Below are 25,118 nucleotides of genomic sequence, written 5' to 3'. Positions count from 1 at the left end.
CTTTTTATAAAGTTATAAAAAAATTTAAAACATTTTTAGACATGTATACGAGAAAGTTTGTCGTGCGCACGAGATACATGTCTAAAAAAAAGAAATTAAAAAAAGAAATTAAAATTTTGTGTTTTTTTTATAACTTTACTTTATTTTTTATAACTTTATAAAAAAGTCTCTTGTGTGCACGAGAAACTATCTCTATAACTTTTTCTAAGGTTATAAAAAAATATATAAAATTTTTTTTTTTTTTCTTTTTTTTTTAGACATATATCTCGTGCGCACGAGAAACTTTTTTATAAAGTTATAAAAAATGAAATAGTTATAAAAAAAATACAAATTTAAAAAAAAAAAAAATAATTTAATTTTTTAGACATGTATCTCGTGCGCACGAGAAAGTTTGTCGTGCGCACGAGATACATGTCTAAAAAAAATTTTTTTAAATAATAATAGTATTTTTTTTTTTTTATAACTTTATAAAACGTTTCTCGTGCGCACGAGATACATGTCTAAAAAAAATGTTTTTTAAAATAAATAAAAATGTGTATTTTTTTTATAACTTTATTTTATTTTTTATAACTTTATAAAAAAGTTTCTCGTGCACACGAGAAAGTTTCTCGTGCGCACAAGATACATTTCTAAAAAAAAAAGTGAAGTGGTGATGAGGAGCCGGCGAGCAGCCTAAACTGACAGTTGACAGGTAGAAAACAAAGATGCTAAACTGACAGTTGACAGGTAGAAAACAAAGATGCTAAACTGACAGTTGACAGGTAGAAAACAAAGATGCTAAACTGACAGTTGACAGGTAGAAAACAAAGATGGTGTTCAGCGTTTTCTTGCTCAAATGAGCGGACTGTTGAAAATAGGAATCGGGGGATTACTTTTCACAAGTAAGGTTTAACATTAACATACTATTGGTTGTATTTTGTGAAAATAATATTACCACAGAGTTGAGAAGGAGCAAAGATCTTCAATATTTGTATGTGAAAATCACAAAGAAATCTTTTGGGGTAGGATGACCCCCCCACAGGGGTTTGGTTTACAAACTTTCAGCCCCACCTAAAACAAAATTCACCAGCCGCCACTGATTATGATGCATTTTCATTTTAGGCAAAGTATAAGACAATACCTTCTTGACAGTATAATTGTAACCAGAAATAAGTTAATCAATTGTATTGTATTTATTTTGTTTATTTCAAGTTGTTTGTGAAATGGGGATTTAGATTGTTCAGACTCCGGAGCAGTAGATGGCGGTAATGTCTCATTAAGTTGGATGCCAACCGCCGTCAAACACCAAGAAGAAGAAGAAGAAAGTCTGCAACCCGCCATTCCACCAAAGAAGAAGAAGAAAAATGGTGCGAGTGAAGTCAAGGTAAGTTTAGTGGAAGATGTCATTTGTCTTTTCAGACCTTTGAGTCTAGTTTATGTCTGTTTTTTTCTTTAAAGGTATTTATTGTGTGAGGTCAACGTGTCAGACAGGAAGAGCCTCTTGCTGTTGGATGACCGAGCCATCTTCGCGGCGGTGAAGAAAGTAGTGGCTCGCTTACACGGAGACTATGGAGCTGCAATGTGCAGCATCAGGTTCTCTGGTAAACTTCTTCATTTAATAATTGTGTTGTACTTCATCTATCTAGTTCTCTGGTAAACTTATTCATCTATCTAGTTCTTTGGTAAACTTCTTCATTAAATAATTGTGTTGTAATTCATCTATCTAGTTCTCTGGTAAACTTCACTATCTAGTTCTATGGTAAACTTCATCTATCTATTTCTCTGGTAAACTTCTTCATTAAATAATTGTGTTGTAATTCATCTATCTAGTTCTCTGGTAAACTTCACTATCTAGTTCTATGGTAAACTTCATCTATCTAGTTCTCTGGTAAACTTATTCATCTATCTAGTTCTCTGGTAAACTTCTTCATTAAATAATTGTGTTGTAATTCATCTATCTAGTTCTCTGGTAAACTTCATTATCTAGTTCTATGGTAAACTTAATCTATCTAGTTTTCTGGTAAACTTCTTCATTAAATAATTGTGTTGTAATTCATCTATCTAGTTCTCTGGTAAACTTCACTATCTAGTTCTCTGGTAAACTTATTCATCTATCTAGTTCTCTGGTAAACTTATTAATCTATCTAGTTCTCTGATAAACTTATTAATCTATCTAGTTCTCTGGTAAACTTAATCTATCTAGTTCTCTGATAAACTTCTTCATCTATCTAGTTCCCTGATAAACTTCTTCATCTATGTAGTTCTCTGGTAAACTTAATCTATCTAGTTCTCTGGTAAACTTCTTCATCTATCTAGTTCTCTGGTAAACTTATTCATCTATCTAGTTCTCTGATAAACTTATTCATCCATCTAGTTCTCTGGTAAACTTAATCTATCTAGTTCTCTGGTAAACTTCTTCATCTATCTAGTTCTCTGGTAAACTTCTTCATCTATCTAGTTCCCTGATAAACTTCTTCATCTATCTAGTTCTCTGGTAAACTTCTTCATCTATCTAGTTCTCTGATAAACTTATTAATCTATCTAGTTCTCTGGTAAACTTAATCTATCTAGTTCTCTGATAAACTTCTTCATCTATCTAGTTCCCTGATAAACTTCTTCATCTATCTAGTTCTCTGGTAAACTTCATCTATCTAGTTCTCTGGTAAACTTCTTCATCTATCTAGTTCTCTGGTAAACGTATTCATCTATCTAGTTCTCTGGTAAACTTCTTCATCTATCTAGTTCCCTGATAAACTTATTCATCTATCTAGTTCTCTGGTAAACTTAATCTATCTAGTTCTCTGATAAACTTCTTCATCTATCTAGTTCTCTGGTAAACTTCTTCATCTATCTAGTTCTCTGGTAAACTTCTTCATCTATCTAGTTCTCTGATAAACTTATTCATCTATCTAGTTCTCTGGTAAACTTAATCTATCTAGTTCTCTGATAAACTTCTTCATCTATCTAGTTCCCTGATAAACTTCTTCATCTATCTAGTTCTCTGGTAAACTTAATCTATCTAGTTCTCTGGTAAACTTCTTCATCTATCTAGTTCCCTGATAAACTTATTCATCTATCTAGTTCTCTGGTAAACTTCTTCATCTATCTAGTTCTCTGATAAACTTATTCATCTATCTAGTTCTCTGGTAAACTTCTTCATCTATCTAGTTCCCTGATAAACTTCTTCATCTATCTAGTTCTCTGGTAAACTTCTTCATCTATCTAGTTACCTGATAAACTTATTCATCTATCTAGTTCTCTGGTAAACTTATTCATCTATCTAGTTCTCTGGTAAACTTCTTCATCTATCTAGTTCTCTGATAAACTTATTAATCTATCTAGTTCTCTGGTAAACGTAATCTATCTAGTTCTCTGATAAACTTCTTCATCTATCTAGTTCCCTGATAAACTTCTTCATCTATCTAGTTCTCTGGTAAACTTAATCTATCTAGTTCTCTGGTAAACTTCTTCATCTATCTAGTTCTCTGGTAAACTTCTTCATCTATCTAGTTCCCTGATAAACTTATTCATCTATCTAGTTCTCTGGTAAACTTCTTCATCTATCTAGTTCTCTGATAAACTTATTAATCCATCTAGTTCTCTGGTAAACTTAATCTATCTAGTTCTCTGGTAAACTTCTTCATCTATCTAGTTCCCTGATAAACTTCTTCATCTATCTAGTTCTCTGGTAAACTTCATCCATCTAGTTCTCTGGTAAACTTCATCTATCTAGTTCTCTGGTAAACTTCTTCATCTATCTAGTTCTCTGATAAACTTATTCATCTATCTAGTTCTCTGGTAAACTTAATCTATCTAGTTCTCTGATAAACTTCTTCATCTATCTAGTTCTCTGGTAAACTTATTCATCTATCTAGTTCTCTGGTAAACTTCTTAATCTATCTAGTTCTCTGGTAAACTTAATCTATCTAGTTCTCTGATAAACTTCTTCATCTATCTAGTTCCCTGATAAACTTCTTCATCTATCTAGTTCCCTGATAAACTTCTTCATCTATCTAGTTCTCTGGTAAACTTAATCTATCTAGTTCTCTGGTAAACTTCTTCATCTATCTAGTTCTCTGGTAAACTTCTTCATCTATCTAGTTATTGAATATAATCATTGTATTGTCATTCATCTATCTATTCATACAATTAAATAATTGTATTGTAATTCATCTATCTAGTCATAACATAATCTAATCATGGTATTGTAATTGATCTATCTATTCAATGAATAGATATATGAATTACAGTACCATGATTAGATTGTATGAATAGTAATCATTAGGAGTGTAACGGTACACAAAAATTTCGGTTGGGTACGTACCTCGGTTTAGAGGTCACGGTTCGGTTCATTTTCGGTACGGTAAGAAAACAACAAAATATACATTTTTGGGTTATTTATTTACCAAATTTGCAAAATCTTCCACCAAAAATATTTTTCTTAGTGTAATATTTGATGTGAAGTAATGGGAACCTTGGATAGGTCAATAATTCATAATAACATTGATTTTGATTCAATATTATGTTTTGAGCAATGACAGTTTGAAAGAAAAACAAAACAGCTTTGTTTTATTAGTCAACATTGCAACTTTTTCTAAATGACATTTAACCTTTAAGCTTTTTATTTCACTTTTGTTATGTTTTTGTTTATTTGAATAGTATTTTTAGAATGTGCCGTGGGCCTTTAAAACATTAGCTGTGGGCCGCAAATGGCCTCCGGGGCACACTTTTGACACCCCTGCTATAGATAATAAAAAATTAAATGTGATAAATCTATGGATAAAAAGCAGAGCCTGGCGACACATGCGCATTTATCATAACTCTCTCTCTCTCTCTGTCTCTGCCCCGCCCTCACCAATGCTGCTGTTTGTTTTGTTTTTAACCCCTTCTTAACCCTGAACGTACATTGAAAATACACGCAACCCTAACTCAAAATGCCGGATATTTGAGGCATTTAAGAAACTCCGCCCTGACAGCTCCGCAAAAGAGGACATGTCCGGTGAAAAGAGGACGTATGGTCAGTCTATCCTAGCCCGTTAGCTGCTAGCATGCCGTGTGTTGTGCCTCGGTGTGCATTGTTTACACAACGTGCGTTACGCTACTTAATATGTCCGTGTGGAAACTCGTTCGGTACACCTCCGAACCGAACCGGAACCCCCGTACCGAAACGGTTCAATACAAATACACGTACCGTTACACCCCTAGTATTCATACAATCTAATTGTTGCGGCGATCTGCCTGGAGGTGCGGCTGAAGGTGTGTGTGTGACAGCGGCTGTGCTGCTGCATGCGTGTCACAGCAGAAGCGCTGCATGCGCGTCACAGCAGAAGCGCTGCTCCGCGGCGCGCCTCACCAGGTGCGCTCTCCAGCAGTGTGCAGGACGGAGCTGAGAGCAGCAGAGACAGAGACGATCACTAAAACCACGAAAGCACTTCACAAACGCATGGGAAAAAGGACTCAAACCAAACGGACTACCGGTGAGCTCACCTCTTTCCACTGGACTGTTTAATCATGATCCGACTGTTGAAGTTTATGCGCTGTGATTGATGGCAGAGCTCAACTTCAGAAGAATGTTTATTTAGATAATTGAACTGTTAAATAAGGTACAATTGGTGCTTATTTTGTTTCTTTTCTTTATCTTATTCACCACAAATATTTGTTTTACTTGTAGAGACAAGAAATGGGCAATTAGGGCGCTTAAAGCCTTGTAAATGTAATTTGAAGTATATTAATATAGAGAGTGGATTTTGCTTTATTAAAAGGCAAAGTAAAACATTTAATTCATGTATAAAAATAGTATTTCTGTTAAAAGTGTTTATGTTAAAAACTACAGTAATATTGGTTTAAAATGCTTGATTTCATATGAATTAGAGAAGTGTCAAGTTAAACTTGTTGTAGAAATTCATGTCTAAAGTCTGTATAAAATAATTTAGGCTAAAACTTAAGGTAAAACACGTTGCTTTAAAAGTAGATGGTTCTAACATGTGAACTATATTTCTGTTTATTTAATGCCTAATTTACCTTATTAATCTAAGTTAATTAAGTTAAGTGAAATGCTGGTTAATGTGTATTAATTAATGTTAAAAATGTACTTACCTTTATAAAATACCTGAGTTAATGTACTTACTTTGTTTGTTGCAAAATGCTGTATTTTATTTAAAAGCTTTTATTCTTGTGTGTTTAAAGGTTTTTCACCTTCCAAGATTCCAGTTAATAAACTGAAATACGAGTGAAATCCTGAGCCTCATCGAGTCCTTCCTTTTCAAGTGTGGGAAGCCATGTCGTTATAAATACACCTGACAGTGAAAAACCGTCTGTGACCAGCAAAAGACTCCACTTGCGGCCACCACCGAGAGGGAGGACACTCCACCTGGGGCCTGGAGGACAAAGACTGCTGTCTGTCAGCCAAAGAGAGCAAGATGGCTGATCCAAAGCCAACAGATGAACTGAAAGTGGAGAGGACCACAGCTAAGAGACAGTTCTCCCGCCTTGCCAACAACATTACGAGAACTTACATAGAGATGTCTAAGGAGGAGTTACAGGAGAACTTCAAGAAGCTGATGCTAGAGAGCTCTCGTGTCTTCGAGGCAAACGAAGAAGTGGAAGCCGCTTACATGGCAGACGCTGAGGAGCTGAGCGACCCCCAGAAAGCCGACATAGCAAAGACGGAGAAAGAATGTGAGCAGAAGACGAAAGAAGTCAAACTCCTAATCCGAGAGACGCTCTGGACCACATATGGAGAAAAGGAACTTTCCCTGGCTCTACAAGTTGCAGAGGCCGAATTCAGGAACGTCTCCTTCCAGCCAGACACAACTCTGGAGGCTTGTGAGTTCATGCTGACCCACCTACAGAAGTTGGTGGACAAGGCAAAGGAAGCGCACCAGAACTGGAACCACTGGGCTCCGCTTGCCGAGAAAAAGGACTTTGATTACCGTTTAAGAGAGCTCGAGGTGGTCCTTCCCAAGCTGGTGTCACAGAAGGCCCCCCTCATCCAAGCAGCAAGTATAAAGAAAGACGCTGGACCCCAGCCCATCTCAGCCCGCAGCTCAGCTCCAGTGGCAGCGATAAAGCTAAAGGCCACAGCCTTACCAAAGTTTGCCGGCAACCAGCGAAACTACTACAGATGGAGGAAGGAATGGGAGGCTCTGCAGAAGCAAGGTGAACCAACCGGATCTTCAGAGGTTAAGAAATTCCAACTACTGGATAGCCTTGATGAAAAGGTGGCCAGGGAACTACGTCTGTCAACGTACAGCTCAGCAGATGAGATCTTCAGAGTCCTGGAAAACCGGTTTGGGAACCAAGCCAGCATTGCTCTTGAGATCATAGAAGAGCTACAAGCAAGACCATCAGCCAGGAGCGGCCATCCAAGGAAAATCGTAGAGCTCATCCAAACTGTGGAAAAGGCCCTTTATGATCTAAACGAACTGGATAATGCAGACGCCTTAAAGAACCCACTGGTGATTAGATCCATCGAGAGCAAACTCCCAGAAACTCTGAAGAAAGACTGGCTCACCTATGCTGCTGACAGAGGAAACACTGTTAACCCCCAGAACCGCTTCGACAAGCTCATCACATTCCTAAAGTCCCAAGAATCTATATATGAGCAACTAGATCAACTGAGCAACGTCTTTGAACCCGCCAAGGAGCAGACTAAGCTCATCAAGTATGCCAGAACAAAGTCAGCCAAGTCCAGCAGTGAAACAGCAGGCTGCATCATTTGTGGTGATCCAAAGCACAGAAGAAGACTCTATTTCTGCAGAAGGTTTAGGATCAACCTAAAGCCATCGGAGAAGAGGGATGCAGCACAACAGCTCGGTGCCTGCAAGAGATGTCTCGAGGTCCACAGCAGCGACCCCTGCAGAAACACCACGTATCTGTGCGGGAACCCAGAGTGCAAAGACCAACACCATTACCTTCTCTGTCCAGTTGCCAGACCCCAGTCCCAAAGAACACCTAAATCCAGTCCAGTGAGAGCTGAGGGGAAAAGATACACCGAAGCTCAAAAAGACTTCCTATCCAGGCTTACCCCTGAGCTGGCGCAGCAGTGTCGAGACACCTTCTGCAACGTCACATCCAGAGCATACAACACCACAGCAGTTGAAAGAGGTCTTCTAGAGGAAAATGGCTTGCATGAGTATCCAGTGATCCTGATGCTCTTTGATGTCACTGCCAACGATGGACAGAGAATTGGGACCCTCATCGACCTGGCATCAGACACGAACTATATAACACATAGAGCTGCCAGCAAGTTGAACCTGAGAGGTGAAGATGTGACACTGGTGGTTTACGGCGTTGGAGGGATGAAGGTGTCTGTTGCAACTAAGCGCTACCTCCTCAAGATTCGGGTCAACACTCCGAGAGGGACCCTCAGGTCACATCAACTAATCTGCTATGGCCTTGATAAGATTGCAGAGTTTCACAGACATGTTCCAGCTATTAAGCTACAGAAAATCTTCCCAGATGTTCCCCTAAGAGACCTTGCTAGACCCAAAGAGGTGCAACTCCTGATCAGCCACAAGGAAGGCCAGCTAGTACCCCAGAAGGTTCGTTCTGTTGGCAACCTTGTGCTCTGGGACGGCCCCCTCGGCAAGACGATCGGAGGCACACACCCGGACCTCTTTGAAGAAGTCACCTTAATGGCCCACACATCAAAGACACACTTCGCAAGATCCATGAGAACTGCAGCAGTCAAATACAGTGAACTCATCTGTAGAGATCCAATCTCCTGCCAGTCTCCCGACAAGCCCCACACCCAGTCCAATACAGCCACTAGCAGCAGAGACTTTCTGAAGTGGTGGAAGTGGGAAAGTATTGGAGCTGCTTGTGAGCCAAGATGTGGAGGATGTCGCTGTGGGAATTGCCAACCCGGGGGAAAAGAAATGACACTGGCTGAAGAAAGAGAGATGGAGATAGTGAAGAACGGGTTGATGTATGTGAATGGAGACCATCACAGCCCTGATCCCCACTGGCATGCCAAGTATCCCTGGACAGAAGATCCAGCATCTCTACCCAACAACAGGAGAGCGGTTGAAGCCACATTCCTCAGGACAGAGAAGCAGCTGGCAAAGGAACCGGAGTTGAAGACAGCCTACATGTCACAAGTCCATGAAATGCTTCATCGCAAAGCTGCAGTGAAGCTATCCAAAGAGGTTCTGCAGAGTTGGACTGGGCCAGTGTGGTACATAAGTCACCTGATTGCACCAAATCCACATTCAGTCTCCACCCCAGTGAGGCTAGTATGGAACAGCAGCCAGAAGTACAGAGGCCTGAGTTTGAACGACATACTAATCAAAGGTCCTGACGTCCTGAACCCAATCAGAGCTGTCCTACTGAGGTTCCGAGCTGGTGTCTTTGCTGCCCTCGGTGACATCCGCAAGATGTACAACTCTGTCTGGTTGGAAGAGAGAGAGGTCCACCTGCACAGGTTCCTGTGGCGTGACACTGAAAAGGCTGAAATAGAAGACTTCGCCATAACAAGGGTCAACATGGGAGACAAACCTGCTGGTTGCATAGCCCAAGTCGCCATGAGAGAGACCGCCAACTTGCCTTCATTCAAACACTTCAAAGAAGAGAAACGTGTGATAGAGGAAGATGCATATGTGGATGATATCCTGGCCTCTCACAACAACCTCCAGCACCTCAAACTCCTCACATCCAACATCGAACAGATCCTTAAAGCTGGAGGATTCATCATGAAGCCCTGGGTCTACTCCGATCAAAGTGGGAGGAAAGGGCCGAGAGGTGAGAAGATGGAGTCAAAGACCATGATCCTGCCAAACCAGCTCACTGAAGAGGATAACAAAGCCCTCGGCCTTGGTTACACCATTGAGGATGACACACTACATGTCATGGTTGCAGTGAACTTCTCCAAGAAGAAGAGGAAAATGCGCCTTGGTCAGGACTTACTGAGAGATGAAGTAAGAAGACAAACCCCAGATCCATTCACCAGAAGAGAACTGTTGAGCCAAGTCTCTGGTCTCTATGATCCACTCGGCCTCGTGGCTCCTGCAAAGCAGAAGGGAGCCATCCTCATCCGAAGAGCTTTTCAAGAAGCAAAAGTCATGTACTGCATAGAAGACACCTGGGATGCCGCCTTGTCCAAAGGACTCAGAGAAGATGCCATAAAGCTCCTAGAAGACTATGCAGAGCTGAGCCAACTCAGATTCACCAGACCCCTGACACCACCAAATCCACGTGCAAAACCAAGTGGCATCACCTTCTCTGATGGCAGTGAGCACGCATATGGCGCTGTGCTGTACCTACGCTGGAGCTGCAGCCATGGTGTTGTTGTGAGGCTAGTTGAATCTAAGGCCAAGCTGACCCCTCTCGACCACAAGGGTGACCCTGTGAAGGCGGAGATGTGTGGAGCAGTCTTTGCCGCCCGGTTGAAGAACTACTTCCAGAGACACTGCCGAATCGATGTTGAGAAGTGGTACCATCTCGTCGACAGTCAGACCGTCCTAGGCGCAATCCAGCGGGAGAGTTATGGTTACCAGACCTTCTTTGCCAACCGAGTCGGCGAGATCCAAAGCAGCACAAATGTCCAAGACTGGTGGTGGATTCCAGGGCCCGAGAACATTGCAGATATCATAACCAGAGGGGCCAGTCCAAATGACTTAACTGAGGAATCCGAGTGGCAGTCAGGTCCAAAGTTCCTTCGACTTCCTGAAAGTGAGTGGCCGAAGAAATCAGCCAAAGACGTCGCCGCACAAGCAAGAGACAATATCACAAAAATACAGAAGAAAACATTTGTCGCCGTACTCACCCGAAGTCAACAGAAAGCACAGGACCCAAAAAGAGTCCAAGAAACAGAGTCCAGATTCAGAAGACCACCTGCAGCAGCAGCAGTCCAAAAGCTACTGGACGAAAGGCGCTTCAGCAATCTAAGACGGCTGGTCGGGACAATAGTATGGACTTGGAGAGCAGTAAAGAAATTCCTGTGCCCCGGCGATAAAGAAAAGTGGGAGGCAGTACCTTCATCTGGTGTCATCACTGTGAACGAAAGAGAAGATGTGTTCAGAGACCTATGCTTGGCAGCACAGGAGGGCGTACACTTTCCAAACACAACAACAGACAGACTGGTTGTTTACAAGGACCAAACAAGCGGACTCCTGATGTGTGGTGGCAGGATCCAGACCTTCAGAGAAGACCACAGAGCTGTTCCCCTGCTACCGTTCCAGGCCTGGATCTCCACCCTCCTAGCCCGGGAAGCACACAGTGAGGGACATGAAGGAGTGGCAGGAACTACACTGCGGATGCGAAAGAAAGCATGGGTCATCAAAGGAAGAATTATTGCCCAAAAAGTTGTTGACAAGTGTGTCGTGTGCAAGAAAGCAAAAGCAAAGACCTGCCAGCAAATAATGGGAAACTTGCCTGAGGAGAGATCGAATCCGGCTGCACCATTTCAATTCACATCTGTCGACCTGTTCGGACCGTACCAAGTGAAGGATGATGTCAAGAGGAGGGTGAGCATGAAAGTATGGGGCGTGCTCTTCTGCTGCATGTCCAGCCGAGCCATCCATGTCGAACTGGCAAACACGCTAACAACGGAGAGCTTTCTACTTGCTTACCAGAGGTTCACTTCTGTCCGAGGCCATCCTCAGAAGATCTGGTCCGATCCAGGTACGAACTTTATTGGAGCAAAACCTGTCCTTGAAGAGATGTACAGTTACCTGAGACGACAAAACAAAGGATCACTAGAAGAATATGCTGCCAGGAATGGGACCGACTGGATGTGGAGAATCCTTCCAGCCGATTCACCTCACCGAAACGGTGCCGCCGAAGCTGCTGTCAAGATCACCAAAAGAGCTCTACAAAGCCTTGGTAGAGGAGAAGGCCTTGCCTTCAGTGAATTCCTGACTGTACTCAAGCTGGCCGCCAACCTTGCCAACGAAAGGCCTATCGACGCTAGAGTCCAGTGCCGTGAGGACGGCATCCAATACATCACTCCAAACACCCTGTTGCTTGGTCGAGCCACACAAAGTGGAGATTTCAAAACATTCGACTACACAACTTACCCCTTCAAAAGGCTGCAAGAGATTCAAATGCAAGTCAGCTACTTTTGGAAGTCCTGGAGCCAACTCGCAGGTCCAAACCTGTTCATCCGCAGTAAATGGCATACTGCTGAAAGAAATGCTGCCATTGGAGACATAGTGTGGCTCTGCGACCAAAATGCACTGAGGGGTCAGTTCAAGCTAGCAAGAGTTGTCAGTGTGAACGCAGATCCCAAAGGCATTGTCCGAGATGTCCACGTGAAAGTCTCTCCAAGTGGGTGCGTTCAGGTGAAGACTCCAAACCCTGTCGTTAAAGAGTCCAGGTCTAAGGAGAAGGACTTCCAGGGCACCATACTGCATCGAGACGTCCGACGCCTTGTCGTCCTCATCCCGGCGGAGGATCAGGTCAGGGGAGACCAGCTCGCCTGAGAGGTGCGATCTTTCCAGGTTACACTGCAAAGATCGAGTGGGAGGTGTTGCGGCGATCTGCCTGGAGGTGCGGCTGAAGGTGTGTGTGTGACAGCGGCTGTGCTGCTGCATGCGTGTCACAGCAGAAGCGCTGCATGCGCGTCACAGCAGAAGCGCTGCTCCGCGGCGCGCCTCACCAGGTGCGCTCTCCAGCAGTGTGCAGGACGGAGCTGAGAGCAGCAGAGACAGAGACGATCACTAAAACCACGAAAGCACTTCACAAACGCATGGGAAAAAGGACTCAAACCAAACGGACTACCGGTGAGCTCACCTCTTTCCACTGGACTGTTTAATCATGATCCGACTGTTGAAGTTTATGCGCTGTGATTGATGGCAGAGCTCAACTTCAGAAGAATGTTTATTTAGATAATTGAACTGTTAAATAAGGTACAATTGGTGCTTATTTTGTTTCTTTTCTTTATCTTATTCACCACAAATATTTGTTTTACTTGTAGAGACAAGAAATGGGCAATTAGGGCGCTTAAAGCCTTGTAAATGTAATTTGAAGTATATTAATATAGAGAGTGGATTTTGCTTTATTAAAAGGCAAAGTAAAACATTTAATTCATGTATAAAAATAGTATTTCTGTTAAAAGTGTTTATGTTAAAAACTACAGTAATATTGGTTTAAAATGCTTGATTTCATATGAATTAGAGAAGTGTCAAGTTAAACTTGTTGTAGAAATTCATGTCTAAAGTCTGTATAAAATAATTTAGGCTAAAACTTAAGGTAAAACACGTTGCTTTAAAAGTAGATGGTTCTAACATGTGAACTATATTTCTGTTTATTTAATGCCTAATTTACCTTATTAATCTAAGTTAATTAAGTTAAGTGAAATGCTGGTTAATGTGTATTAATTAATGTTAAAAATGTACTTACCTTTATAAAATACCTGAGTTAATGTACTTACTTTGTTTGTTGCAAAATGCTGTATTTTATTTAAAAGCTTTTATTCTTGTGTGTTTAAAGGTTTTTCACCTTCCAAGATTCCAGTTAATAAACTGAAATACGAGTGAAATCCTGAGCCTCATCGAGTCCTTCCTTTTCAAGTGTGGGAAGCCATGTCGTTATAAATACACCTGACACTAATCATTGTATTGTAATTCGTCTATCTATTCATACAATCTTATAATTGTATTGTAATTCATCTATATATTAATACAATCTAATCATTGTATTGTAGCAGGCTACATTGTTTGGTGTTTTAAACTTTTCCATCAATAATTCAAGTTTGACAGCGATTTGCTGCAGTAAATCAGCCATTTTTTTGGCCAAAAAAAAAATAATGTAGGCATTATCATTGAGGAATATTAACATTGTTTATTGTTTATTGAGGATCCCCATTAGTCGACGCACAAACGCCAGGCTAGTCTTCCTGGGGTCCTTTTTTCAGAAGTTTCAAAGTAAAATAATAATACACAGATCCTAATAATACGCAGATGCAGTTACAAAACATACACAAATCCAATTACAAATAAAAGAAAGGGGAAAAAAAAGAAAATTCTCAAAATGATCAAATTAAATAACAGTACACAGATGCAGTTACAGAACATACGCAAATCCCGTTTCAATAAAAGAAAAAGAACATTTTCAAAATAATACAAAAATAACAGTACACAGATCCAGTTACAGAACATACACAAATCCAATTACAAATAAAAGAAAGGAAAAAAGAAAAAGAAAATTCTCAAAATAACAAAATAACAGTACACAGATCCAGTTACAAAACATACACTACCGTTCAAAAATTGGTTAAATGGTTAAATTTAATTTTTTTTACCGTAAAATCAACTTTAGTACTGTTTTTTCCATATACAGTAAGACACTAAAACTTTAAAAAACAACCAAAAAAACCATTAAAACGACAAGATTTTACGGTAAAAAAAAAACTTGGCAGCTCTGTTGCTTGATTTTTACCGCTAAAAACAGTGGTATTGTTTTTCCATTCCATTTATTAATTTTTTTTTATAAGCTGTAAAAAAAACAACACTGTTTTTACTGTAAAATTCTGGTGACTGAGCTGCCAGTTGTTAAAGTAAAATGTATAATTTTTTTGCAGCTTATGTAAAAAAAGATATGGTTAATGTATTGTAAATATACACATGTACACTACCGTTGAAAAGTTTGGGGTCACATTGAAATGTCCTTATTTTTGAAGGAAAAGCACTGTACTTTTCAATGAAGATAACTTTAAACTAGTCTTAACTTGAAAGAAATACACTCTATACATTGCTAATGTGCTAAATGACTATTCTAGTTGCAAATGTCTGCTTTTTGGTGCAATATCTACATAGGTGTATAGAGGCCCATTTCCAGCAACTATCACTCCAGTGTTCTAATGGTACAATGTGTTTGCTCATTGGCTCAGAAGGCTAATTGATGATTAGAAAACCCTTGTGCAATCATGTTCACACATCTGAAAACACTTTAGCTCCTTACAGAAGCTACAAAACTGACCTTCCTTTGAGCAGATTGAGTTTCTGGAGCATCACATTTGTGGGCTCAATTAAACGCTCAAAATGGCCAGTAAAAGAGAACTTTCATCTGAAACTCGACAGTCTATTCTTGTTCTTAGAAATGAAGGCTATTCCACTAAATTGTTTGGGTGACCCCAAACTTTTGAACGGTAGTGTACGCAGATCAAGTTACAATAAAAGAAAGAAAAAAGGGAAAGAGAGAAATAAAAAAGTTCTTAAACTGATATCATGAAAGATGAACTCTTCAGCCTAAAAAGTGATTTTACATTAGGAATAGTCGTAATATTTATATGAAGAGGTTTACATAATGAAATGCCTCTGTGTACAACAGTGCTTTTCACTGAATGAGTTCTTGGTGGTGGTAATGCAAGTAGACCTTGAGTTGAAGCTCTGCTACTTTAGTGGTGAACATCAGCAGTCTTAAGAGTATTTTATGTAGGTTGTTTTAAAAGCACTGAGTTGGATTGCTGTTCAATTTCGTTGTTTCCATGCAACGACAATAAAGGTATTCTGATTCTGATTGTAACCAATCTGCTTAAAAAGAGCTGCAATGAATAATGTTTCGAATAAATAACAATAAACTGCTGGATAATCTTGGAATAAGCTTTAGCCATCCAAGACATGAATGCATATGGTCCACACTCCATCTAGAAGAACAATCAAGAGTAAGTCTAGCTGCCCTATTTTCAGCTGTTTGTCATTTTGGAAACTCAACCTTGGGTGCAGAAGCCCAAATAACTGAACAATAATTCAGATGACACAACAGCAATGTTTTAACTACCTGTCTGCCAATTGCAGGTGTCACATACCTAGCACATTTCCTAACAGCAGCGATACTTCTCTCATCTTAGCCACGATTTCATTGATGTATTTGGACCAGGAAAGTGTATTACTAAGTGTAACGCCCAAAAGTCTTCCTTTATCCTCTTGTTTGATGGATTGTCCTGAAATCAACACATACTGAACTCATTTAGCTTAGTATATGTTGACATACATTGGACTGGTGTTTAGTATATTAAAACATGTACGAGGCCTGTACATCCTTCCAATTTTCCTACATGCTCCCTGGGTGGGAAAACGACACCCGTCTTGTATCTGATGCATCATTTGTTTCATGTTCTCTTATAGTGAAATACCTGAATAGCCATACTGGAATGGTATTCCTGCGTTTCCCGAAAATGTGCTACAAACTCCTGTGGTCAGCGTTGCCCTTTATCACCAGCATTGAAACACGTGGGCAGAAGATACCTTGTTTTGTCAACTGTCTGCACATAGGAGGTAAAAGTATATTTTCCATTCATATATTTTTTTAAAGCATAAGTTAACTTATTTTTGAATTACTTTTAGCTATAAGGTACATCGCAAATCGAATACACCCTCACATTTCTGAAGAAATGACAGTGTACAGCTTGTATCAACATTAGGGATGATGTTTGATAAGGAATTATCGAGTTTGAGCCTATTATCGAATCCTCTTATCGAACCGATTCCTTATCGATTCTCTTATGGAGTCCAGATAGGTTGTTGTATATGGAAAAAAACACACAATATTTGGTTTAACAAAAGCTCACTTTTATTATATAATAAAAAAATTAAATCTAATAAATAAATAAATATTGACTGTTACCCACCTAAAAAAATAAAATAAATAAATATTGACTGTTGTTACCCAAAGTATATTAAGTGGGATTTTTCAGAGAAACAAATATATACAGTAACACAAAAACAATCTGTCTCTGTGATCACTATAGGTGTATAAATAATAATATAGTGTTAAATAAAAGCAGTCCCTTGGGCACAAAACTGAAAATAATACAGCTCTCCAAAAAGTGCACTTCTGCTGCTATTGGAACATAACTGTTTGTTATGATGCTTTGACATTTTTGCACTTTATTTCTTTATTGAAAGAAAATTCTATGAAGAGAAAAGTTGTTTGCAAATGTGGTTACAATGCTAAAAAATGAAAAGTTAAAGCTAAAAATAGAAATACACTTTATTGAGTTAACATTATTTCTTTATAGGGGGAAAAATGTTATGAGCTAGAGAATATAACAACTACACTACCCAGCATGCAACGGGAGTTACGAGCATGCGCGGTAGCCCCGAAAAGTGTTGCATGTTGCCACGCTGTGAAAGTAAACGTCAAGAACTCAGCCAACACGCCTCGTCTGCATTATTTATAATTAGACAAACAACACATCTACAGTGTGATTTTGTAATGTTTACAAGGAAAGAAATACAAAAGTTAAAAAAGGGAGATGTGTTGTATATATATGTATGTGCTACGGTTGTTTTAAGAACGTTGCGACAGCTGCCGTAAAGGAGGTGCGTTGCTAGCCTGGTTGCTATGTTTCCGGTTGGTGGTAAAAGTGTTGGTCATGTGTTTTACCCTGCTCAAATCTCTCAGTAAAGTTATTCGATGGATTATAGCTTTTGTTTTGAACTTTATTACACCTTGGAGCGCTTTTTCCCGTCCATTGTTTTTCTGCTTTCGCTATCTGCGCCTAATGACTGAGCTACGTGACGTCATTTCTTGTGATGTCCCACGGAGCATTTCTGGTCGGGACGGGATTCAAATAAAGAATCAACTCTTTTCCTTTACTATAGTGGTCTCGATAACGGGTACCGGTTCTCAAAAAGGGATTCGAGTCCGAGGACTCGGTTCTTTTCTTATCAAACAACCGGGAAAACCGGTTTCGAGTATCATCCCTAATCAACATGTACATTTACTATTCCCTCAAAATAACTTGCCACATAGCCATTCATGTCCAAACTGCTGGCAAAAAAGTGAGTGCACCCCTTGAATAAAAATGTCAAAATTCTGCCAAAAGTTACTGTCAGGTTCAAACACTGATGACATCTATTAAACAAGACAAGAGGCAAAGAATTAAACAGAGTCAGAATTCAATTTGGACTCAACATATTGAGGAGAGTCGCCCGGACATTGTATCCTTCTACAATCTCCAGCACGCTCTGCCCAAAGATTGCACTCCTTCTTTATTTGACTTCCTCCCCCCACCTGACCACAGCTGCTTCCAGAGGGAAGTGGGTCATAAACAGCGTTGCCTTTGGTTACCGAACAGTCAAACAGAAGAGGTCGTAAAATAGTTCAAAAAGAGTTCGTAAAATACTTCAAAAAGAGTTTGTCTGGAAATTGGGCAGATCCTTGGTTCTCTCCGCTTTGAAGTCCTTGGGCCAGAACAACATCTTTCTGTTGATTGCCATACATGAGAGAACACAGGAACACCTTCATCTTTTCAAGAAACTGCAGACCACTAGCGACATAATGTTTTATGCGGCGCTAATGTTGTGGTTAATTTAACAGCAAAAAACACCTTTTATTACGCATATCAAAGAGGAGCATCAACACTTGCATTTCCAAATATGGGACATTTTCTGAAAATTGTTTAAAAAAAAAAAAAAAGACTTGCTACATCACAATCATTTGCAAACGAATTAGGTTTAATATTGGTTGGTTGGAGCGGTAGAAAATGGATTGGTTGGTTGGTAGGTTGACATTTATTTTCGAGGTGTGTAAGTCCGACTTTTTAAGTTGTTTTCACGGGCTGTAGGAGGCTCATTTAGAGACAAACTATTTGAGAAATCAGACTAATTTAGTGCACGGACACATACCGACTGAAAAAGTGTGTTATTGTTTGTGCTATGGCACCATCTTTTGGTCGAGTTTGCTCACTGCAGGTGCTGCGAGTTGAGAATGTACTTTGTTTCGTTCCTTGAACCGGAAGTATTTTGTCCGTAGCGTTTCTGCTAGAATGGATTCTTCATTCATCACTCCAGTGTTTTCCATAAACTGCCAAGATACCTGTGGCGTTGGGGGCGTGGCTATGGGCGTGGTCACCATGTCCTCATCGAGTAATTTGCATAATGTACTACAATGATACGATTTTCTCTAAAAAGGCTCAAAAAATGTATACTTACTAATTAATAATAACAGTTTATTTTAAACGTCCATCCATCCATCCATTTTACAATATAATTACAACACTTTATGTACATGTTTATATACAGATTTGAACAATAAGTTATTCACTGAAATATATTTATTAATTGTGGTTCTTACAAAAAATATATCTTATAAAAAATAAAAGCTAAAATGTCTCTTAAAGCTCTGCCCCTTTAATTAGTGCATACTAAATAATTTAACTTTAGCCTACTACTACAACCATATTATTTACCAGCAACATAAAGTGAAACAGAGGCAGAGGTGTCCTGCCACAGTCAGTAACAAATAAACAGAAAACAGTAGTGGTCAAATACAAATAAGGCAACAAGAGAAGTATCCTACACTTCTCTTTTGTAAAGTAAATCTGAACAGCCTATATGGGCATCTACATCAACTATATGATTTGCCTGAGAAGCTGGACAGGACAACAAAAAAACAAAAAAAATCTATTTGTGGCGGACGTAATTCTTTCGTGGTGGGCGGCCACAAATAAATGAATGTGTGGGAAACACTGCACTCCAAGCAACATTTGTAAGTTTTACAATATAACAAAAACAATTCATACCAAACTGTCCCATGTGTGACGTCTGTAGGAATGTTTCCATGCATATTTGTACGTGCTATCGTAATGTAATCATAGCAGATATGCCAACACGTTTACAAGTGTCATATTAACAATAATATTAACTTACAATGGCATTATTTTTTGTATTGTTTCAGTTGAGTCATTTCACCAAAAAGTCACCGTGGAGTTATTGAGTCTGTTTAGCTGATTGGAGAGCTAGCCTCCGCAGCTAGTGGGTCCATGACAATGACTTCTGTTTTGTTTGAGCAGTCGTTTTACTGCCATGTGACAGGCACCGTTTGAAAACAATTAAGTAGGGATGTCCGATAGTGGCTTTTTGCCGATATCCGATATTCCGATATTGTCCAACTCTTTAATTACCGATACCGATATCAACCGATATATACAGTCGTGGAATTAACACATTATTATGTCTAATTTGGACAACCAGGTATGGTGAAGATAAGGTACTTTAAAAAAAAAATTATAAAATAAAATAAGATAAATAAATTAAACATTTTCTTGAATAAAAAAGAAAGTAAAACAATATAAAAACAGTTACATAGAAACTAGTAATTAATGAAAATGAGTAACATTAACTGTTAAAGGTTAGTACTATTAGTGGAGCAGCAGCACGCACAATCATGTGTGCTTACGGACTGTATCCCTTGCAGACTGTATTGATATATATTGATATATAATGTAGGAAGCAGAATATTAATAACAGAAAGAAACAACCCTTTTGTGTGAATGAGGAGGGAGGTTTTTTGGGTTGGTGCATTAATTGTAAGTGTATCTTGTGTTTTTTATGTTGATTTAATTAAAAAAAAAAACACAAAAAAAAACCCGATACCGATAATAAAAAAAACAGATACCGATAATTTCCGATATTACATTTTAACGCATTTATCGGCCGATATTATCGGACATCCCTACAATTAAGGTATGTAAATAAACTCAAAATTTTTCCTACTGGTATATATCTGCGGCTTATGGTCCGGTGCGGCTGATGTATGTAAACATATTTATTTATTGTAAAATTTGGTGGTTGCGGCTTAAATACTAGTGTGTTCTATAGCCCGGAAAATATAATTATTATTGAAACAATAAGAAAATGTGCAGTATTTCAATGGCTAATTGGTCTATATTTGGACACTTTCATTTTGAAGTGTACTCACTTTTGTTGCCGGTGGTTTTGACATAATGATTGTGTATAAAATTATTTTCAGGGGACACTAAATTTACACTCTCATACGAGCTGTACACTGACTTATATACATTATATATAAGTGTCATTTCTTTGCTGTTGTCCCATTACAAGATGTAATAAAATATTGCAGAAATGTGAGTGGTGTGCTCACTATTGCGAGGTACATCTGGGAAAACTATGTAACATTCTACATGTTTCACTTTGAAACTAATACAAATAATGTTTCCTCAGGAACTATTAGAACATGTCAGAAATTTCTGGTCCGATACAACACACGGCAGCTCCATCGAATGCTCCCTAATTGCAACAATGAAGGTAAGCAATGTCATTTAGGCCTTTGATCAAATTGACTTAAGTTTGTAATATTTACTTTAATTCATAAATAACAATGTTCTTGGATAATAATGTTTTAGTGTCTGTCATTTGTTATGAAATACCAACTTGACGGGTTGTCAATCTCTCCATTTCATCCATATGCAGATGAAAAGAAACAGATTCGCAAAGCTATTTTAAATTGCTCAATAATACGAGGAGCATTTGAAGATGAAGCAGAGAGTGAAGATGAAGAGTAACCTCACCAAATACTGGACACTGTGATCCCCCCCCCCTTTTTTTTTTCTTAATTTTTTGTTTACCCTCTTTGTTCTTTCTTTTGGAAGATGTTTCAACCACAGTGGATTTGTTTCTAAGGACACAACAGATTATGTGCATGTATTATTAAAATGACAGAATATATTGAGGTACCTCGACTTATGAGTATTTTGACATACGGTACAAACGGTCTCTTAGCTTTTTTTTAATGCTTTGAAAGGGCATTATTATTAAAAACAACTTTTCTTACCTGTTGGTACCTAATTTTGTGTATTTGGGATCCTCATAAATCCCGAAAATGTGAAATCAAACCATGAAGGCATGGCGGAGATATTCATAAAACAATCTTGCTCATGAGGAGAAACGTCTGGGGCTGCACACTCAGCTACAGCCTCCCACCACGCTCCTCCTTTATTTGGGCATTTTCTGATTACATTATGCAGCTGCTCCTAAGGGAAGGGGGGCCATAAACAGCTGCCACACTCGGTCATAAACAGTTCAAAGAAAAGGTGCCTGCAGCGGTGTCAGGTCTGTTCCCTCCCTGCTTTGTAGATCCCGGGTCATGACAAGGTCTTCCTGTGGCTGTCCAATAGATAAAGAAACCGACACCTCCACGTCGCATCCCATCGCACACAGTAGAGGTTTACAAGCGGTAGGCCTTTTGCTTGATAAGAACAAAGACAGCTTTTGTCTTCTCGCAGGGCAGCCTGAACTCATGGAAAACAAGTTGTGTGATAACTTATATACAATTATTCTGACACTTATCTTTGTGTATTTTTAATCAAATATTATAATTTCTGATGTATCTGAAGTATGTTTGATTGTCATCCTTTTTGACACGATGTTGCTTCGCAGTGAAGTGAATTAATTGACTCATATTATGTTCAACATATAGTGAATGTTTGTTTATATTCATCTTGGAGAAAGCAACTTTCAAGTTTGATTAAACAGTGATATTTCAGTTTGAGCACATAATAAGATAAGGCCTCTTAAGTTTGATATTCGCAGGTGGATTGGATCACTTCTCGTAGGAAAGAGGCCCTAATTGGGACTTCGGAATGCAAAAGTGATAAACATATATTTGAGAAGAGACTACCTGTCTAGCTCAAAGCCAACATTTGAATGATGACTTAAAGCAGCTGTTTTCCAGACACTTACACACAAACATCTCCTTTTATGGTCAGGTTGTGCTGTCCTGACTTAGCACACACACCCAGAGACAGAAAGGAGGAATATAAAAACTGATGGTTTGGCTTCTCCGGGAGAGGAGTCCTCCATATTTGACCTGACCTCCTCTCAGGTACTGCAGTCCTGTGTAATGACACTCGCTTGTTATAAAGCAACTTTTGGTTCACACGTCTCTTTTGATCCAGCCACATTGCTGTGTCATCCTGTCCGGACGAGGATGACAAGACCAGAAATACACTTGAGCAGTTGATAAATATTTGTGTGATTAAATCAGTATTACCCTTTTTATAGCCTGTTGAAATCAAAATTGTTCTGATAAATTACAGGAAATTAGTCCATTCTTTGCAGAAGTGTTACTACTTTTTTGGGATAGATGACGGATGAGTGGGGCTGACTGAAAATCAAACATCCCATAAATGTAATCATAGTTGTTTGAAAGTCTTACTGTCCGGGTTCTCAGGCTCTTCCACACTATGACTAGAACTAAGTGAATTAATGGAACTCTGGGAGTGCAGGATTTTGGAGAAACATTTTTGGTCAAAAGTACTGCAAAGTCCCTACATTTGACTTGAATCACTGATTTGGCCCAAGGACATCAATACATCTCCAAAAAACCTGTTGCCGTTTTAAATATTAAAGGTCAAAGTCTAGAAAAAGTGAACAAAACCATGTTGGACCTTCACTCCTCTATTTTATGTTATACTGATATTTGTTTAGATCTTAACTTATCTCAACGTGTACTCCTATTTTTTTACCGAACATCTTTTCTTGTTACATTACATTGTATGTATTTTGTGTGGTCTGTCTCCTGTGTTGGGGGTGCTGGAGCCTATCCCAGCTGCACCCGGGTGGAAGGCAGGGCACCCTGGACAAGTCGCCAACTCATCGCAGGGCAATAAAGTGGCAATGATTGTCTCACACACACTAGATGCGGTGAAGTTATCCTGTGCATTTGACCCATCCCCACAGGGGAGCAGTGAGCAGCAGCGGTGGCCGCGCCCAGGAATCATTTTGGTGATTTAACCCCCAATTCCAACCCTTGATGCTGAGTGCTAAGCAGGGAGGTAATGGAATGGTATGACTCTTCTAATTAATTACATTGAACATGTTTTTTAAGTTTTTGTTTTTCACTTTTAGTCACTGATTTGGCCCAAGGACATAAACCTCACATTAACATATTGCCATTGTATTTATTAAAACTTCCATCCATGTATTTTCTACCGCTTGTCCCTTTAAAGGTAGTGGGGGTCTGGAGCCTATCCCAGCTGCATTCGGGCGGAAGGTGGAGTACACCGTGGACAAGTCGCCACCTCATCGTAAGACCAACACATTCACACACTAGGGCCAATTTAGTGTTGCCAATCAACCTATCCTAGACTGACCATACATCCTCTTTGGCGGGCCTGTCCGGGCGGAGTTTCTTAAATGCCTCAAATGTCCGGCATTTTGAGTTAGGGTTGCGTGTATTTTCAATGTACGTCCAGGGTTAAGAAGGGGTTAAAAACAAAACAAATTGTGAAGGTGTGCGCAGCAGCATTGGTGAGGGAGGGGCAGAGAGAGAGAGAGAGAGAGAGTAAACGTGCATGCATCGCCAGGCTCTGCTTTTTATCCATAGATTTAATATTTTATTATCTATAGCAGGGGTGTCAAAAGTGTGCCCCGGAGGCCATTTGCGGTCCACAGCTAATGTTTTAAAGGCCCACGGCACATTCTAAAAATACCATTAAAATAAACAAAAACATAAAAGTGAAAAAAAAATAAGCTTAAAGGTTAACTGTAATTTAGAAAAAGTTGCAATGTTGACTAATAAAACAAAGCTGTTTTTTTTCTTTCAAACTGTCATTGCTCAAAACATAATATTGAATCAAAATCAATGTTATTATGAATTATTGACCTATGCAAGGTTCCCATTACTTCACATCAAATATTACACTAAGAAAAATATTTTTGGTGGAACATTTTGCATATTTTGTGTTTGCCATTAAAAACATAGTTTTGTTTGACAAAAAAGGGCGGAAAACAAACAAACAAAAAAACAACATAAAAAAAACTAAAACATTTTGAAATGAGGAATAGATGTGAAGTTGATGTAGACTCTAGAGATTTAAGCGTTAAATATAAAATGTATGCCCTGGCACACCATTATCATCATTTCATGACCGAAGCAAAACACTTTTTTACACTTTTATACTGAAATAAATACACCTACAACTTATTAAATAAAAACATAGAAAAAACTACCAGCAGTGGTAAAGTTTAGATCCATGAAGGAAAGAAGAAAGTGAATGAATGTTTATAACTGAATACATTTAGATATGTATACAAATTTGTTTTCTTTTTTTATTATTTTTTTTAATGAATGAAGTAACGTTTATGACAACCTTTTCCCAAAACACAATATAGAATGTGAGATATAACAGGATGATGCATATGTTTATAATTTTTTTCAAAATGCTTCCAAAAAAGTGGGGCCCCAAAAATTTGCTGTGGTACCACATTTTTATGACTTGATGGGGTCCCTGGGACTCCGTTTAGAAAATTCCTGGCGCCAACACTGCTGTCAACAGAGGAGAAAAAATTGCTTTATTTAAATAAATATATTATTTATAAAGCAAGTTTGAGTATCATTGGCAAATTTTCACCTAGTCCCGGCCTTGGCACGCATATATGTGTCCTCTAGGG

General features: G+C 39.1%; 1 protein-coding gene across 1 annotated transcript; it reads left to right on the top strand.

The window, feature by feature from the left end:
• The first annotated feature begins 1,230 nt into the window (after positions 1-1,230).
• On the top strand, positions 1,231-21,498 carry pop5 (POP5 homolog, ribonuclease P/MRP subunit). The gene is made up of 5 exons (XM_062051676.1): positions 1,231-1,363; positions 1,438-1,580; positions 16,047-16,196; positions 20,889-20,972; positions 21,138-21,498. Exons 1-5 carry the CDS (start codon positions 1,344-1,346, stop codon positions 21,227-21,229), a joined length of 489 nt encoding a protein of 162 aa, XP_061907660.1. The 5' UTR covers positions 1,231-1,343; the 3' UTR covers positions 21,230-21,498.
• The last annotated feature ends 3,620 nt before the right edge of the window (positions 21,499-25,118 follow it).

Source organism: Entelurus aequoreus, linkage group LG06 (genome assembly GCF_033978785.1).
Source record: "Entelurus aequoreus isolate RoL-2023_Sb linkage group LG06, RoL_Eaeq_v1.1, whole genome shotgun sequence".
NCBI classification, from domain to species: Eukaryota; Metazoa; Chordata; class Actinopteri; order Syngnathiformes; family Syngnathidae; genus Entelurus; species Entelurus aequoreus.
Note: the sequence above shows the minus strand (reverse complement) of the source record. Positions and strands in the feature narration are given on the sequence as shown.